Source organism: Equus asinus, chromosome 3 (genome assembly GCF_041296235.1).
Source record: "Equus asinus isolate D_3611 breed Donkey chromosome 3, EquAss-T2T_v2, whole genome shotgun sequence".
Lineage (NCBI taxonomy): Eukaryota > Metazoa > Chordata > Mammalia > Perissodactyla > Equidae > Equus > Equus asinus.
In genome coordinates, this window is record NC_091792.1 from 8,955,980 (window position 1) to 8,974,707 (window position 18,728).

The 18,728-nt window shown below is 39.5% G+C and overlaps 1 protein-coding gene across 2 annotated transcripts in view; it reads left to right on the top strand.

The window, feature by feature from the left end:
- Window positions 1-18,728, top strand: part of UGT8 (UDP glycosyltransferase 8) — a 79,181-nt gene that overhangs the window by 20,833 nt on the left and 39,620 nt on the right. For both annotated transcript variants that reach the window (XM_014859663.3, XM_044767309.2), the window contains exon 2: window positions 5,993-6,816. In XM_014859663.3, the coding sequence (XP_014715149.1) occupies window positions 5,995-6,816 (822 nt within the window). In that variant the 5' untranslated portion in view covers window positions 5,993-5,994. The remainder of the gene's footprint in view (window positions 1-5,992; window positions 6,817-18,728) is intronic.

Below are 18,728 nucleotides of genomic sequence, written 5' to 3' on the forward strand. Positions count from 1 at the left end.
ACCCGTCCTCAGAGACTTTAGGTCTTTTCCCGTTTTCTATTCTTTGCTGTAACTTCCAAAGGAGCTTTGGGAGGAAAGGAGTAGAACACTTGCATTCAGTCAGCCATCTTGGACTGGAAACCTCTGCTCCAGATGTTTTACACATTCCAAAAGTATTTAATGATTATGTATTCAATCTAGTGATATTTGTAATAGTACCTTTTTTTTTTTTTGCTTTATGCTCAGAATTTTTTTCTCTTTCCAGAGATCAGTTAAAGCTCAACACTTTTAATGGCTATTTAGGAATTTTTTTAAACACTATTTGATCTGATTTACTTTGGGAAATGTCTAAGGTAAATAATTTAGTGATCTTGTTTCTCAAATATAAAGCCAATTTGTAATACTTCATATCAAATATGTTGTTCCTTCCTCAGCCTCTTGCGGTATTTCCTTCATCCCATATTATGTTCATATTTATTCAGGAAATTCTTACAGCCTACCTACTCTCATTTACTGATTTGAACTAGGATTCTTGGGCTAGTTCCAGTGTTTTTTAGAATATGTTTTAATATTTACCTTGCTGTCCCAAGTCATTACTGTTTCTTTTTCAAAAGTGTATTCTCTCTTCTTTGCTTATTCTAACAAATGAACATGGGTATAATTTGGTAAAATTCCAAGCAAAACAAAATAAACCGTCCAGTAGGATTTTGAGAGGAATTTGTTCAGTCTATTTATAATATCAGAAGGATTGGCTTTTTTGGAATATCGTCTTCCATTAAAATAGTACAATATTGCTATACAGTTAGTGTTATTTCTATGTATATATCTTCAGGGAAAGGCTTGCTATACTTAGCATAGCCAACAAATATCCTTTTTAGTTAATTTTTTGTTTTTTCAGGAAGATTAGCCCTGAGCTAACATCTGCTGCCAATCCTCCTCTTTTTTGCTGAGGAAGACTGACCCTGAGCTAACATCCATGCCCATCTTCTTCCATTTTATATGTGGGGCACCTGCCACAGCATGGCTTGATAAGCAGTGTATAGGTCTGTGCCTGAGATCGGAACCTGTGAAGCCTGGGCCGCTGAAGTGGAGTGTGTGAACTTAACTGCTACGCCCCTGGGCTGGCCCCGCCTTTTTAGTTAATTTTAAAGGTATTTTATCTACTTTATTGTTATTGTGAATGAGATCTTTTTTATCACATATTATTTAAAAATGATACTTATTAATTTTATTAAGAGAAGAGTAGCTATGTCCATTGTAGAAAAAATTAAAATCCTTTATAGTTTGCACTATTCAGACAAAAACACTGCCCTTTTGGTCCTTATCGTTCCTTTGTATGTATACATAGATATCTTTTACAAATAGTACATGCTGTATGTCTAGTTTAGTAACTGAATTTTCAGTCATTAGTAAATCTTGAATATCTTTCCGTGCCGTTAAATATTCTTTGACAAGGTTATTTTACTGGCTGCATTGTATGAATGGATGATGATTTATTTAACCAGTCTCCAGTTTTTTGGGAATTTAACATATCTCCAAAGGCTTGGAATTAGTAACAATATAATCCTTCCCTAAAGAATGACTTCATGAAAATGCTTATGGAAATGAAATGTCTATTACGTATGTATGTCTAATATGTGTGTATATTGTGTATGTTGTAAGCATGTTGTTTTTCTAAGATATTTTCCATTTAATTTTGTTTATAGTGCATTTGGTACATCCGCATCCTTTTTTTATTATTTTTCTCCATTAATTTAAGGGTTTTTTTCAGGTTGCTTAAAATTTTTTCTTAAATTAATCAACTTTATTTTTTAGAGCAGTTTTATGTTCACAGCAAAGTTGAGCAGAAAGTGCAGAATTCCCATATACCCCTTGCCACCACATATGCACACCTTCCTCCACTGTCAACATCTTGCACCACAGTAGTACATTTGTTATGACTGATGAACCTACATCGACACATCGTCTCCCATAGTCCATACTTTACATTAGGGTTCATTCTTGGTGTTGTATATTCCGTGGGTTTGGACAAATGTATAATGACATTGTAGCATCTTATAGAATAGTTTCACTGCCCTAAAATCCTCTCTGCTCCGCCTGTTCATCCCTCCCTCTCCTGCAACCCCTGGAAACCACCAATATTTTTACCGTCTCCCTGTTTTGCCTTTCCCAAAATGTCATGTGGTTGGAATCATACAATATGTAGCCTTTTCAGATTGGCTTCTTTCACTTAGCAATATGCATTTAAAAGGTTTCCTCGTCTTTTCATGCCTTGATAGCTCATCTGTTTTTAGCACTGAATAATACTGCATTATCTGGATGGACCCCAGTTTATTTTTCCGTTCACTTGCTAGAGGATGTCTTGGTTACTTCCAAGTTTTGGCAGTTATGAATAAAGCTGCTCTAAATATCTGTGTGCAGGTTTTTATGTGGACAAAAGTTTTCAGCTACTCTTGGTAAATACCAAGGAGCATAATGGCTGGATCATATGGTAAGAGTATGTTTAGTTTTGCAAGAAACCACCGAACTGTCTTCCAAAGTGGCCGTACCATTTTGCATTCCCACTGGCGATGAATGAGAGTCCTGTGGCTCCATATCCTCTCCAGCATTTGGTGGTGTCAATATTCTGGATTTTGGCCATTGTGGTAGGTGTGTAGTAGTTATCTTATCGTTGTTTTAATTTGCGCTTCCCTAATGACAGATGATGTGGAGGCTTTTTTCATATCCTTATTTGCCATCTGTACGTCTTTGATGAGGGATCTATTAAGGTCTTTAGTCCATTTTTTTTTTTAAAGATTTTATTTTTTCCTTTTTCTCCCCAAAGCCCCCCAGTACATAGTTGTATATTCTTCGTTGTGGGTCCTTCTAGTTGTGGCATGTGGGACGCTGCCTCAGTGTGGTTTGATGAGCAGTGCCATGTCCGCGCCCAGGATTCGAACCAACGAAACACTGGGCCGCTTGCAGCGGAGCGCGCGAACTTAACCACTCGGCCAGCCCCTCTTTAGTCCATTTTTAAATCAGGCTGTTTGTTTTCTTATTGTTGAGTTTTAAGAGTTCTTTATATTTTTTGGCTAACAGTCCTTTATCAGATATGTCTTTTGCAAATGTTTTCTCCCATTCTGTTGCTTGTCTTCTCATGCTCTTGGCGTTATCTTTCTCAGAGCAGAAGTTCTTATTATAAATGAAGTCCAGCTTATCAGTAGACATACTCTGATGATTCTCAACTAGCAAGAATCTCACCGTTTGTTGATAGTTGTGTTAGTCACTCTTATGCACCACAATGATGTTTATGGGATTAAAGTGCTCATAATCGATTTTGTTTTAGAACAGCAGAATTACACGCTTGTGCAAATGCTGCTTCTTTGTTGGTAATAAGTATTTTTGCTTGAGACATATGAAGATATAGTAGACATCATTTTTAGAAGACATTTTGCCACACGAATGTTGGTATTTTTGAAGTTATTTAGAATCTATATGTACAGAATCTATGTACTGTTTCTAACCTCATTTTAGGATGGTAGCCATGAGTACAAAATTATTTTAGCCACATGTGACTAAATTAAATAAAATTTAAAATTCTGTTCCTCAGTCACACTCACCACATTGCAGCTGCCCAGTGGAGGCTGCCATATTGGACAGTGAGGATATAGACCATTTTCATTACCACAGAAAGGCTATTGGATGGTGCTGTCCTAGAACATGGGTAGTTTTGCCTCAAAAAAAAAACATTTTGTGCCATTTCTTATTTTGTAGGAATTACTGAAATTAAATATTAAAATAAAAAAAGGAAGAATAAAATAAACACAGTGAAAGGCTTTCTTTCCCTGCTATTATTGTTGGTTTTATTTCTAAGTTATTTGTGATGGATAAAGTAATAGTGTTAACTGTAGCTGAGCCAACTGAGCATGCTCACTGTCTGCTCAGCTAGATGCCAAACACAGGCGGGAGAGCGGCTGCCCACCTTTGGTCCATCATCCCGTATGTCTTCTTGGACATGCAAACAGTGGCGGGCAGTGTTAATCACAGCAGTGAGCAGTAGCTGCTGAAATAACTGTTTTGCATAAATCTCATCCCTGAAATTAATAACGTCTGCTTAAAATACTCAATTTTTTCTTCCTTGGTGTTGGAAGAAGGCTACACCAGAAACACCCATTGGAGAGGCAGTACAGTAGAATAAAGGCCTGCAAAGTTTTCTCCAAGAGTGGCCACCTCATTCTCTTCCTTTACTGACTTTGTGATTAATGCATAAACTTACTTCATTGCTGTAGAAACTTCAGTGTTTCCTCCAAATTTATTTTTTAAAGCCCTCATGTTAATTTCATCAACATTTAACATAGGCTTCTATATGTTTATAATGTGCATTACTTCTGTTTCTTTTTTTTACTTTTTGCTGAGGAAGATTTGTCCTGAGCTAACGCCTGTTGCCAATCTTCCTCTTTTTTTGCTTGAGGAAGATTAGCCTTGAGCTAACATCTGTGCCAGTCTTCCTCTATTTTGCATGTGGGTCACTGCCTCACTGTGGCTGACGAGTGGTATAGGTTCGTGCCTGGGATCTGAACCTGCAAACCCAGACCACTGAAGCGGAGCATGCCAAACTCAACCACCACACCACAGGGCCGGCCCCTACCTCTGTTTATTCTTAATGGTATAGTGTCAACTCATCCAGAAATAGTTTGAAAATTTCCTTGGAGGGAGAGAGGGAGAAAGCTCCTGTAAAGATAATGTCCTTTATCGTTTAACCTTGATATTGGAAGAATCTATCATTTGCCTGCTATTGATTTCTTCTTCCTTTTTTTTTTTAGGTTGCTTGAAGTTTTTGAATGTTGAGAAGGTATACTTGTTAAAACTGCATTTAGATGGTGGGAATTTGTACAAGAAGGATGGTTAATGTAGGATAATGAGTAAAAATAGATCCTGATTTGGTGATGTGCATTTAAATGTATTTTGAGTCCTTTGACATAAAAGTGTCCCGTTTGCGTGGATAATTCTTATTTAGATCTGTATGTGGAGGCTAACTTAGAGTCTAAGTCAAAATTGTGTTGGGTAGGGTGGGGGAGTTTTCACACTTTGCGGACCCCGTGGGTAGGATACTTATTTCTAAAAAAGAGTAGAGGATGGCTCTAACTATTGCACGTGGTCTGTTAACATGAAAGGGTAAGAGAAGCACCAGCTGTGAGGAGATCAGCCGTCATCTGACTCGCCATTTGTGCCCAAGTTATAGGCACGACACGGGAGTGTGGTCTGGGCTGTACCCTTCATCAGTCTCTTCTTCCATAAGCATTTACTGAGATCCAGTTAAGCCTCTTGAACTTTGCTATTAGAAGCTTCTCTTCTACATGATGCCCTGAAATGAATCAGCAAGCTGATAGAAATTGCGTAAATAGAGGCTGCGAAGATACTTAAGGGTGTTTAGATAAGGGAGAAATTCACATTAAAGATCACTTTTCCTGTTGAAAAATGTTCTTTCTGTAGAACTGCTACTTGAAAGAATTGTTTTCTAAGACATCATCTTTATTTGGTATGCATTGGTCATAATTGGGAACGTAGCTGCTGTGATAAAATTATTTAAAAAGAGATACACATGTTGCTATACCTAGAAATCAGAACTCTTGGCTCTTCTTCCTAGGCTTAACATTGATGTTCAATTAAAAGATAAACACATGTTTCACAGATATAGCTATTATTCAAAGAAGAGAGATCTTTTGTCTTTCAATCTTACAGGAGTTTTATTTCAAATTTTAAAAAATCTAGTTCTTTATTAATGATTTAATTGTGTGCTGCAACACCGCTACGTTTAAAATATATTTCAGTTTATGTCAGCTTTACTGTGAATTCTGTGCTTTAAAAAATTATCTTTCAAAAATAAACAGGTAATTAGAGTAAACATTGAGATAATTTTTTAAGGTGATCTTTAAAGTCTTAGATCATTGGATACTTTGAAAACAAGTCTCTGATTATTTTGAATGGTAAAGATCGCATTCTGTTCTAAGTAGTTTTCTGGTTGTCATTTCAGCTATGAAGTCTTACACTGCATATTTCATGCTCCTGTGGAGTGCTGTCGGCATAGCGAAGGCTGCCAAAATCATCATCGTGCCGCCAATAATGTTTGAAAGCCATATGTACATTTTCAAGACGCTCGCCTCGGCCTTGCACGAGCGAGGCCACCAAACGGTGTTCCTGCTCTCCGAAGGCAGAGACATCGCACCGTCTAATCATTACAGCCTCCAGCGCTACCCAGGGATCTTTAACAGTAGCACCTCGGATGCTTTCCTGCAGTCCAAAATGCGGAATATTTTCTCTGGGAGATTGACAGCAATCGAGCTGTTTGACATACTGGATCACTATACTAAGAACTGTGACATGATGGTTGGCAACCGAGCCCTGATTCAGGGTCTGAAAAAGGAAAAGTTTGACCTGCTCTTGGTGGACCCTAATGACATGTGTGGATTTGTGATAGCTCACCTTTTAGGAGTTAAATATGCTGTATTTTCAACTGGCCTTTGGTATCCTGCTGAGGTGGGTGCTCCGGCCCCCTTAGCTTATGTCCCAGAGTTTAACTCACTCCTCACAGACCACATGAACTTGCTGCAAAGGATGAAAAATACTGGCGTTTACCTCATTTCCAGATTAGGGGTCAGCTTTCTGGTTCTTCCCAAATACGAAAGGATAATGCAGAAGTACAACCTGCTGCCGGAGAAGTCCATGTACGATTTGGTCCACGGGTCCAGCCTGTGGATGCTGTGTACTGATATAGCCCTGGAGTTTCCAAGACCCACTCTGCCTAACGTTGTTTATGTGGGAGGAATCCTGACCAAGCCGGCCAGCCCGCTACCAGAAGTAAGGTTTGCTGAACTTGGTAATCTTTTCTGAATATAAAGGTCAATTTGTCAGTTTTGATTTTTAGAAGAGAGAAGATTGGTTATTGTTGGATAATGAATGCTACTTTAAAGAGTGGTTAAGAAACAGAGCCTACCAAGGTCCCTTTATTTGTGGACGCGCCACTCCCCTGGAACACGTTCCTGCTGTGAGCATTTCTGTAATGCTGACAGGCTGCTCTGCCATACGGTCAATGGACTGGCTGGGAAATAGATTTTTGGTTAAGTAATACCTATAGCATGTGAGAAGAATGGAATTAGATAGTTAAAGTGAGTGAGTATAAGTGATTTTGCTTTTAATTAAACAGAGGTCCCTCTGTTCTCCCAGGTAGCAGCATCACAGGTCTCTACGTCTAGATTAGGTTCAGTGAACTCAGAGAAGTAGAAACCGCGTGAGTGGAGACTGTTCCTTCCCTGGCCATAACGACTGGACAGTTTGTGTCCAACTATAAAAATGAGGTAATAACTTCCATCAAACTAGGGAGCCAACTAATTTTAAGTTAACGAGCAAATGTCGTTGTTTTAAGGAAATCATACCCCATTGTGATTTCATTTCAAAGATGGAATTAGTTGCTCTTTAACATAGCCCGTCCAGTCCCTAAGGCAAACCTAAATTCTTCTTGCTGGCTGAGTAGTCAGCGTATCCCTGTGTTCTGTTCTCCATCCTGGTTTGGTTTTATTCGGTGTCTCAGACTCGCAGGAGGCGCACTTGTGTATCTGTTGTTGCCGTGGGTTTTCTAACCTCAGGTTCAGTCTGGATTGAATCTCAATGTCTGATGGCGTTTGCTGGGAAGCGTAGGGCCCGTTCTATGATTTTCTCTATTGGAATTCTTTCTACCCTTAAAATTCTGAAAATAGCCACTCAAAGCAACTCTGTTAAATTGTTCATTTCTAGTTCTGGTCATTACATCTTAAGAAATCTGTCAGGGCTTTGATGAAGAGTAAATCCAGATTTTCTCGTAGAGGCACCAGATAAGGACAATGGCTGGGCAGAATTTTCTCATGGGGAAGTATTGTGATTGAAATCCACAACATGTAGACTTTCCTAATACGACCATTAGAAGTCTATTTAATCAATAATACCTTGATATTTCTCATGTAACGTGAAAAAATAGAACTTGCCAGGTCTTTGGTCCATTTCAAATAGATGCCACTGGTGGAGGCTCTGCGGGCAGGTGTTCTCTCAACACCAGCTGCAGAGGATGGGGATTAATCTCAGTTCATCTCAACCATTCATGAATTTATCCAAGCCCATTTTGAACCCTTAAGTATTCTCTGCCAGAGTCACTGTGTGATGTATCTCTCCCCTTCCCAAAGGATTTCAGAGGCAGCTTCTAAAAGACTGGGTAAGCAAGCCTGTCTTTTCTGTAACTGCATCTCCATAAGGTTACACAGGTCAGCCGTGTTGCCGCTCCTCCTCACCTTATCCCAGCCAGAGCACTGCCTGCTGTCTGCTCCTGCTGTTTGGGTGCTGTGTCCTTTCTGCAGTCACCTGATTGAAGAAGGAACCAATGATGAAAAGGAACCTTCTGATTGCCGTTTTTTCCCTTCAATGCCTGCACGTTTTTCTTGAGTTGCAGCGACTTGGACTACATAGCATAAGCACAGAATAATATTTTATGCGTTGTTTTCTATACTATACCTTTTGTTAAGATACATTACGTGTGAGAATGTTTCTTTTTTCCCCTATAACTCGAGCTTATCTTTTCCCCCATGGGTCCCTCTGTCCATTAGTCTCACGATTTTGTTTTACTTTACAAGCATCTTTTGAGTGGTTTTTGGAACTTCAAATAAGGTTATTACTCAAAATGTTTACTGATTTGCTGTGATTTCTAGTTTGACACTGGCTTGACCTACTTTGTGGGCTTCCCTGTTCTTTTTTCCTATTTGGGCTTTTTGTGATGATTCCTTTGAAAGCGTGCTTTTTATTTACAATAATCGCTTTGGCTGTGCCAATTAGTTAGGACACACACACAGAAACATGCACACAGGGCATGTGCTTGGCTGTATGTGGACCTGGATAAGTGTATTATTATCGTTGAAAGTCTGTTAGGTTGTAAGTGTGGAGGGCTGTTTTCATTTCAGTGTACCATTTACCAAGTTCTTCAATAGAGAGTATTTTGAAGAATGATGTGTCTTTTTCTTTCAGATCTTCCTTCCCTGGTGAGGTTTTCTATGCCTAGGAACACATGAGTTCCTATTGGGATTTCTCTAGTAGATCTGTCTGATATGATAAACTGTTGCGTAGGGTTCTAAAAGTTAATGAGTTTCTCAAATGCCTGTATTATTTACAGGTCGTGGTTGTGACACTAAATAGGGCCCGGCAAGTGGCCGCTTAGAATGTGTGGTTCACCAATAACAGCTTAATGGTTAACTGCCTTAGTATCTTCCCCTGGGAATGGATTAGTATTTCCAGATGTCTGGAAATGATTTGACAGTGGGATTACATTTCACAACCTGAGATGAAAGGGTAGAGAAAATTCCTAAAAGACATTTTTCAGAAGCTTCCGTAATGTTTGAGCCTACAGTAACTCTAGAGAGCATCCAGTTCAGTTCCATTTATTTAGTTTATTTTTTCCCCCTCAAAATACAAAAAATAGTCCTTCCATTTGTCACATAGGAGATTCAAAGACTTGATTGTCTCGTCCAAGGCCACATAGTTTGTGGCACAGCCAAGTGAAATGTGGATTGTTTTACTATTGATTAGATATTTTGTCAAGATGCCTGCATCCCTTGTCACTCATTTTACTCATTTACACAGTTATATAGTGTGTACAAAACTATGCAGAGGCAACAGTTTCTCTCATCTTTATTTGATATCGCAGAGATTGTAGGGACTTAATGTGAGAGTTGAATTAAACCATTCGGACCGTTACTCAGTGCTTTAGAGATTTACTAATAGAGGTCAGCCCGATGCAAGTGCTTTTGATTACAAAGTGTATTCCAGTAGAGTGAAGGATTTGTGTGCCTTGATAATGGAATCATTTTAAAATTCATGTTAACAATGTGCCTAACTTCTCACATTATTTACTACCTGGCTGCCTACAGGAGGAGTCCTTAAAATATGTGGATTAAAGGGAAGAGGTGTGGGTTGGATCACATCCGTATAGGGGCTTATTTGCTCTATCATTGCAGGGTGGTAAAGAACATGAATGCAAATTTTAAAAAAGGAAAAATGGTCTGCTTTTGCCAGGAAGAAGGTCTGTAAACAGATCCCTATTTGATTAGGTCCTTTAAGTATTAAACGTGAATGAGATAATAACAGCTAATAGGAAGTGATTATAGCTTTTAGTAGTTTTATTAAGAGGTGATTATAATACCACTGAAGAATAGTACATTTACTTAGGGCATCTATTGATTATTAAAAAATTAACACGTTTCAGGTGATATTTTCTAGATGATTTTCCATTGGCTGAAGCGGTTTGGCCATGCCAGGCACTTGATTTCTGCCACTTTTCAGCTTCTACAGCCCAGAACTGTAATTGCAACTAACAGATTGTACCTTAAGTATTTGATTTTCACATGGCCCTCTCCCTAACTACAGTGTGGATACCTCAAAGGGTGGATACCCTACTTATTCATCTTTGTACCCTGAGTACCTGGAAATGATAGGCACTCAATAAATGTTTAAAGTTAACTAGGAATAGTTACTAGTTGCCCCCAAAAATAGGTGATTCAGCTAGTACAACAATGTTGTTGCTATTATAACCATTATCTGTCTATTCCAAATTATGTCTACATACTATCCCAGCCATTAAGCATCCAAACATTCTAGGCTAAGTTATTTTAATGAATTAGAACAGCTATCTGATGTTAGTGATATTGAGAAAGGCATCACCGCACATTACGGAACTAAATGGTCTCTACTCTGTTCCAAATATGCATGTGAACCGGGGAGTCGTGCAAGCCAGGCCAGCTCTTGCTGTCTTGAAGGATGAGAGGTGGTACAGCACCTCGGAGGTGCCCTGTTGCCGGGCTAGGAGTATTGAGGGCGTCTTCCTTTCATCGGTTATAGAGACATTTTTAATTTAGGGAAACATAGTCCTGGGGAGAGGTACAGATAAGATAAGAGATAAACAGAGATAAGAAAGAGCACGAGACCAAGGACAGGGTCATGAGCTACTTATTGTTTGTTATTTGCCTGAACTCCCTCACAGAGAAAGGTCTTGGAGACATTGAGGGACAGATTCCTTATATTACCCACTTGTCAGCAGATCAGGATGAGAAGAGTAAAACCAATAAACAAAACAATGGCTTTCTGTATTCCATATTCTTTGATTCACCTGGAAGCCATTATGTACTACTACATATGGTAATGAAAAGCTGATTTCCCCAATAATGAATGAAGTGTCCAGGCTGAGATACAGACCAGAGTCCTTGCGGGGATGAAAGACTTGATCCAGGATTGCAGCTGATGTGGAAAATTCCATCCATTTAATAAGATGTTACATATAAGTTATGTGATCTCATAAAATATGAAGCTAGAGGTGGTATTGTAACTATTGTACTGTGTTGATTAAAATGTCTGCTTTTAAATAGGTATCGCTTAATCAAAATATATATCCTTTATAGTTGGTTCCATATTTTGGATACCATCACTCACAAATCATTTTTTAGAATGTCTTCATTTATATAGTACTACTATAGATTGGTAGCTATGTGGGGGTCAGAAAAGTGCGAACTATGATGTTTGGAAGAGACTAATGATTTAATTCTAATTACTAATTCTGAGCTTAAATCTTCAGCATAGCATAATATTTGTCAGAGATAATAGATTTCCTATGAGAACTCATTAATATAAAATGTTGCAGGTGTTTCTTGTGAAAATTTTGTAGCTTGATCATCTATTTTGTCTATATTTTGTAATAAGAAACCAGATTACCTTGCTAGGTGAGTCTATCCAGGAAGTAAGTCAGGCACAGTTGGAACCATCGATAGCTTACTGTTCGGTTCACTGATAGGGTAATTTTCTAAGCAGCACTGTGGTTTTAAGTAGCTTATCAGTAGCTTCTGTAAGTATTATGGGCTTACAAGGATTTCCTGATAGATAGGAGACCCAAATACATGCACATTTTCAAACAAACTTGTTTACAGTTAAAATTGCAGAATTTGACATGATTTTTAAACACTTTCCCCCTTCTGCTATTAAGTATTTAAGCTTTAAGATGCCCTATAGAATTGTTCGTTTAGATATTAATTTCAACACTGGCAATATCAAGGGAAATATTTTTAGCTGATCATTTTTACAAATGATAATTTTCCTAATTAAATTGCTGTTGGCATCAGTTTTTTGGTATGCTGTTCTGCATAAATACTCTCATTCCACTTGTAATTTTAAAATTATGAAATCTCTCCTGTCAACGAGTTTGTCAGAGCTGTTCCTTAGTGCAGATTTTGACAGAGAGGATGGAATGAGCATAAGCTTCTGGAGAATCAGTGGCAGTGACAAACTATCTATGTCATAGTTTTGTTTATAGAATTTTTCGTACCAACTTTCCAGGGCCTGTGGCAAAGCAGCAAAGAAGAAAAACATGGGCTTTTTCAGCCAAATGGTCCTGGCTTTTAATCTTGGCCTTAACAGGACTCTTTTGGGTGAGGGAGTCAGCCTCATCAAAATGAGGACGGCCATGTTTACCTCAGAGGGTTTGGTATATGAGAGCCGCGCAGCGCCTGGTGTGGTAGTCTTTGCTCGTCTTCTTTGTAGTACCTCTTGTTATTGAAGATGGTTACTGAATCACCATCACTTGCTATTTTCCACATGCAAATAGATGAATGGTTTCAGGGGCTAAGAGGGATGTGGAGGAAGTGTCTATGGCTTCATCTCTGCTCGTCTTTGGGGTTGGCACTTGATGCTTGTCCTTCTATCTTGGGGATGTTTATTTCTCTTTTCCTCATCCTCTTCCCCACTGAGGTAGAAGGAAAGTGACAAGCGGGATATGTGGGCATTAGACCATCTCAGTGTCTTAGGAAATGAGCAGAAGCTGATGGGTATGTCTTCTCAAGGGTGAGAGACTTAAGGCAGTAGCTCTGTGGTACTTGGGATGCTCACTTCTTTAGGCGCAGTGATAATTGTCTGTGGTTTTTCATCTTTTAAGTGGAGGAGGCGGGACTGCAGCTCCTGTCCTGCTGGCGCCACCCCATGCATTCTCCTTCTCTGCTTCCCATTCCTAAGGGAGCTTTGGGGAAACTAGGCAAATAAATGCCTGCCTACCTTCTAGCCAGGGATTCTACCCAGATTCTCCTCCACACTCAGACCCTCTGAATTAGCTTCTTAGGTTAGGTAACATAGACACCTCAAAAAACAAAAGTTTAAGATTTTCTTCTAAGATCTAGAGTGCAGACTCAGCCATCAGCCTTGCTGTTTATCCCGACTTCTTCCTGTATCTCTCTAGCATGCTCCATCGCATCCTCTGCACGATCCTTCACTCTCCTCAGTGGTGTTTAGATCAGAATCTCATGCTATTCTTGTTCAAACATGGATTGTTGGGCCAGTCAGTAGGTCTAGGATGGGTCTGCTGATTTGTAACAAGCTCCCAGGTGATGGAGATGCTGATGCTGCTGGGCTGAGGACCAGCCACACTTTGGGAGCCATTGATTTAGACTCAGTCTGTGTGATCCATAACTTTTAATTACATTATGTAATATATTTTGTATGAGAATCATTCTTTTTCTGATCATTATGGTTTTTCTCTCTTCTATAAAATTATTTTCAATGTAAGTTGTACCAACATAAATGCGTGTGTGTGTGTGTGTATACATACATACATATAAAAATACATATATATGTATATACTTTTCCAGAACTAGGAAAGCCCTGGATTCCATTGTACATCTGGAGAGCTCATTGCCTTATAATTCTGTTTTGTGAAATTAATATGGTGCTGTTGAATTATTAACCCTGCTTTAAGATACAGGTCTAAACAGAATGTCTATGTGCAGCCATGTTAATAATAGATAAAGTCTTCAGAACTAATACCATTCTACCCTTCTCCCCCATTTCATTCATCTCTACCATTTTCTTCTCTCTTTTTTTTGACAACCTAAAAATATTTTATCTCAGGTTAATGTACAGCATTGGATCAAAGTAGGCTATGATTTTAAAGTCATATTACAGAAATGCCTGTTTTCTAAAATTCTAAGAAGTTATACACTGACATTTTTTTACCTACACTCTTAATATCTAAAATTTAGTAGCAAGCAGAATGTCATATACTCTATACATAGTATTCTGTAAATGCTCACTACCTACTGCTAGATTATAAATACAAAGAAATGAGAAAGGGGTTATTTTTTAGTGTCCAGTCTTTATATCAGCTTGCTTACTCAGGAAGTACTTTTATGCTGTGAGAACCACTTTATCTTTTTACTTTGAAAACATCTCTGTCCTAAGTTTGCAAACCCTGAACTTGCACTTAAGCAAAACGCTGGTCCCTGCCTAGTATGCCTAGTGTTGGCCTGGGGCAGAGAGTTGCTTTGTAATGGGTATTTTTGTAGCAAGAAAACAGGACAAATAGCCAAAGAGAAATAGGCATTGAAGTAGTGGGATAGAGTTTTTCAGGCTCTTGTTAATCCAGAATGCTTTCTATGCCGTCTGAAATCAGAGATACAGACAACAACTCCTAGCCCCATGCAGATGAGAGATCATTTCACAGAGTGCAGGGGAGGGGGCAACGGGCACACAGAATGCCTGCTTTTCCTCCATTGCCTGTGCTCAGTGATGGGAACTGGTCCCCAAAATAAAAGTGACAAAACTATGCAGACCAGAACCCTGGGTATTTGTGGTAGAAGGCCTGTTCTTTGAAACCTGAACACGAAGCAATTGCAGCCCAAGAGACCTTTGTACCATCAGAAACAATTGTGCTACTGGATGGGCACAGAGTGGGCCATAGTGGCATACACTTAACTCCACCATTTTCTTTTGGCTTTCTGTCAAGGTAGATTTTTGTGAAGCAGCACTGATGACTGTTACAGGAATCACTTTTAGTAGGAGATTCAAGAATTGTGATTCTATCAGTATAAATATAGTCAGTTAATTAGTCTGTTAAAAGAGCATCCATTCTAGAAAGTGTTGTGAGAGATAAAAGTGCTGTGAGATATGAGAGACATTTTCCTAAAACATTGATCTCCTTCAGAGAAGAATCCTTATTAAAATGGTCATTTACTTATAATTGGATTATTTCATACGGGTGGCTTTTTAAAACGGCGGCTTTTCAGGAGAATTATGGTGTTCAAATTTGCATAGATCTTTGAAAACTCACTAAGTTCCAAAAGACTGAAAACCTTTCGGAAGGAGTAATGGCAGGAACTTTTGGAGAACCAGCATCCCAGCTCAGCCATTTTTCTATCTCACCCACTTTCATACCGGGTCCTGCAGCACAGTGCAAAGTATGAACCTTAATGCATATATTTTGAAATTAATGTCAAATTGTAAAAGCTGATGTACTTGCCCAATTTATTTTGCAAAAATGGGATAAAATTATTTTTACGGTATAAATTTCCAGAGCTTTTATCAGTGAAAAGCAGCTCAAGTGGCTTGATAAATATTATTAAAACCTTAAACCTAACTAATTTCTCTGACTACCATTTTCAGGCCATAGTGAGGAACAGCTAAACCAGCCTGACATTTTCTTTTTTACTGCAAAGTCCTTTTAGCCCTTTTTCATGTGTGTGGCACTGAAAAGGTTTTGCAAACCAGAAAGGGATGGATGGCCACTCGTAGAAAGGACAGGTGGCCATTTGGTTCTATATTCAGTACATGTTTCTTGAGAGCCTAATATGTACCAGACACTGGGCCAGCAATGTTAAGTGCAAGTTATAGTTTCTTTCTTTGTCCTGCTTAATAGTCTAATGGGAGAAATAATTAATAAAGATGTAAACAAATTAATAAGACATATAATTTCAACGCTGAAATGCTGTGAAAGAAACCCACAGCGTGCACTGATAGAGAAGAGTCTTCCCAGGTGACAAAGGAGGACCCCGTGAGAAGGTGGAGCTAAGGAAGGAAAGCACTGCAGGCAGGGGACACACCCATCCCCAGGGGGGAAGGAACGTGCATTTTGAAGACCCCAGAAATGTCAGTGAGGCTGAAGAGGTGAAGGCAAGGGCTGGGGCAAGGGGCTCAGGTGAGTTTTGAGAGGTGAGCAAAGGTCATATCATGGAAGGCCTTATGAACTATAAGGGATTTGGATGTCATTAAATGAGTTTAAACATGATTGGATTTGCTTCTAGAAAGAATCCTTCTGGTTGCTTTGTGGAAAAAGTATTGTAGGAGAGGAAGAGAGAAGACAGGGCCAATTGAGTGCATGTTGCCGAGGCTCAGGAGAGAGGGGGGTTGGTGGATGTGGAGGGGGTGCGCAGAGGGATGACTCCAGGAGGATTGGGAGGTGGAATGAACTGCGCTGGAGTTGGGGGATGGGGGATTCTTAGAAAACAGCCAGGTTTCCTGCTTGAGTAACCAGTAGATGGCATTTCCTGGATGGGAGAGACTGAGATGTCAACCTTCGAAAAACTGAAACCAGTTTAAGAAGCAAACGTTTATTTGGGATCAAAGAATTGCAATTTGGGGAGCAAAGATTCAGGTAGAAACCCAACTAGTGTCCCGCCTGGGAGTAAATCTCAGGGGCTTTTAAAGGCAAAGAAGGTAGATTGTATTACAAAGAATTTTAATTGGTGTTGGAGGCAGAAGCTGGTCTTGGCTAAACATTGATTCATTATTGATTCCATCTTCGGAAAGTCCACCATCCTCAGTCTCTGTGATCAGGATGTCCGTTCTCCTGCTGACTTCTCAAACAATTGCTTGTAAAACAATTACCATTTTGGCCCAGTCCAAAGGTTTGGCCCAGACCAAGGTTCAAGATGGCAAAACAAGTTCTCTGGAAAGTTAGCTCTGACTCCAGTTTAAAATGGCTCCCCAAAGTCAGTTTTGACAGAGGGGTGAACAGAGTTTTGAGGGAAAATGCATCATCATTCAGGGGCATATTGCATTTCAGAAACCTGTGGATGTCTGAGTGCAGAGGTCAGATTGACCTTTGAATATGTGTGCATGGAGTTGAGAGGAAAGGCCAGGGCTGGGTATTCAGATGTGGGGCTGATCTTGCAGAACATGTAACTAAAGCGGTGGGAATAAATGAAATTACTTACAGAGAGGTGTAGAAGAGAGGAAGACTTAGGTTTGAGTCCCCAGCACTCCATCCTGTAGAGTCTGGGCTGAGGACGAAGAGCCTCCAAGAACTCTGAGAAGTCGTGACCTCAGAAGTGAAGCACAACCAGGAAAAGGGGAGTCTAGAATCCGTAAAGGAGTGTTTCAGGAAGGAAGGTCCCCTGGTCATCGTTGCTGCTGAATCGGGTGTTTCCATGTGTGAGTTGGGGACATATACACGTGGTTGGTTGTCACTGGACAATTTTGGTTGTTGCTAAGTAAATAAATAGTAGCAGAAGACTGCATTCATGCTCACCTTTAACGGTCCGCTTGCATCTGCTGCGTCAGTCTGTTGGCTGAGTGGAAGGAGCCCTCCCTGGGAACCAGGCCAGTGCATATAGTCAAGATCTGCAGCTGGTCCTGGGGAGGTCAGCCTACCTCTTTGGGCCCCAGTTTCTTTATCACTGAATTGTGTGTGGGTCAGTGGCTGGGGATGGGACTGGCTTTTAAAGTTTTTTCCACTCAGTGATGGTGTGAAATAGAACATTTTGAGCACCATACACACATTAAAATGCAGACTTAGATATTCTTGACTTAACGAATGCTTATTTCTGGTGCAGTTATGTTGGCAGGACCAAAGTCAAGCAGATCTCTGTAGGTGCATGTCGAGTAATGGTCGTAGAGGCGGAGGTTTGCAAAAGATGGACAGAGAGAGGGATGGGAAAGGGGCGATTCTCAGTCTATGATAGTGACACTTTGACTCTCTAGGAAATCATGAGCAAAATTTGGAAAAAGTATTAAGATAAAGAGTTTCTGCTTTTTAAAAAAACTTATGATTAAAAATTCAAACCAGCGTTTGGTTTTATTTTGCACAATACAGAAAATGCATTATTTTCAGGGAATATCATTGAACTACCACTTTTATGGAAGGATATTTTCTTGAACTTTAATCTTAAAGAGAATTTTAATACTCATGAAGCCATATGCGTGATCTGGTTTCTTCTCACTTTAGAAATGACGTCTTTCGGCTTTCTGTGATAGAGAATTTGTGAATGGAGTTTGTAAAATATTTTTCTTCTAAAATGCAAAAATTGAAATTATAGGAAAATGCTTAAAGCCTTTGCTAATTTGACTTCATTGGCAAAAAGTTCATACTTAGTTGAACACTGTATAGAGGAGTGAAAAAGGAGGGAATTCACCCACTAGGCTGCCAAAGCTTAGAAGCATGAAAACTTGGCTTAGTTGTAGAATAGAAATATAAGATTGAGAACAGTCAATCATCTCAGGCACTTAACACAAACCTGTTTTCTTTCTTTATTTTTTTTTTTGTGAGGAAGATTGGTCCTGAGCTAACATCTGTAGCCAATCTTCCTCTTTTTTTTTTCCTCCCCAAAGTCGCCCAGTACGTAGTTGTATATCCTAGTTGTAGGTTCCTCTGCTTCCTCCACGTGGGCTGCTGCCACAGCATGGCTTGATGAGCAGTGCTAGGTCCACGCCCAGGATCTGAACCAGAGAAACCCTGGCCGCAGAGTGTGCGAACTTAACCACTCGGCCACAGGGCTGGCCCCACAAACCTGTTTTCTATTAACAATGCCTAACAAACAATGCATTTGGGTTTTTTTGTTTTTGTAACTTATAGTTGTTTCAGCTAAGTTTTAAGCAGCTTGCTTCATAAATAAACCTTCAAATGAGGATTGTCTATTAGATCTTTACAGATTTAAAGGGTAGAAATTTAT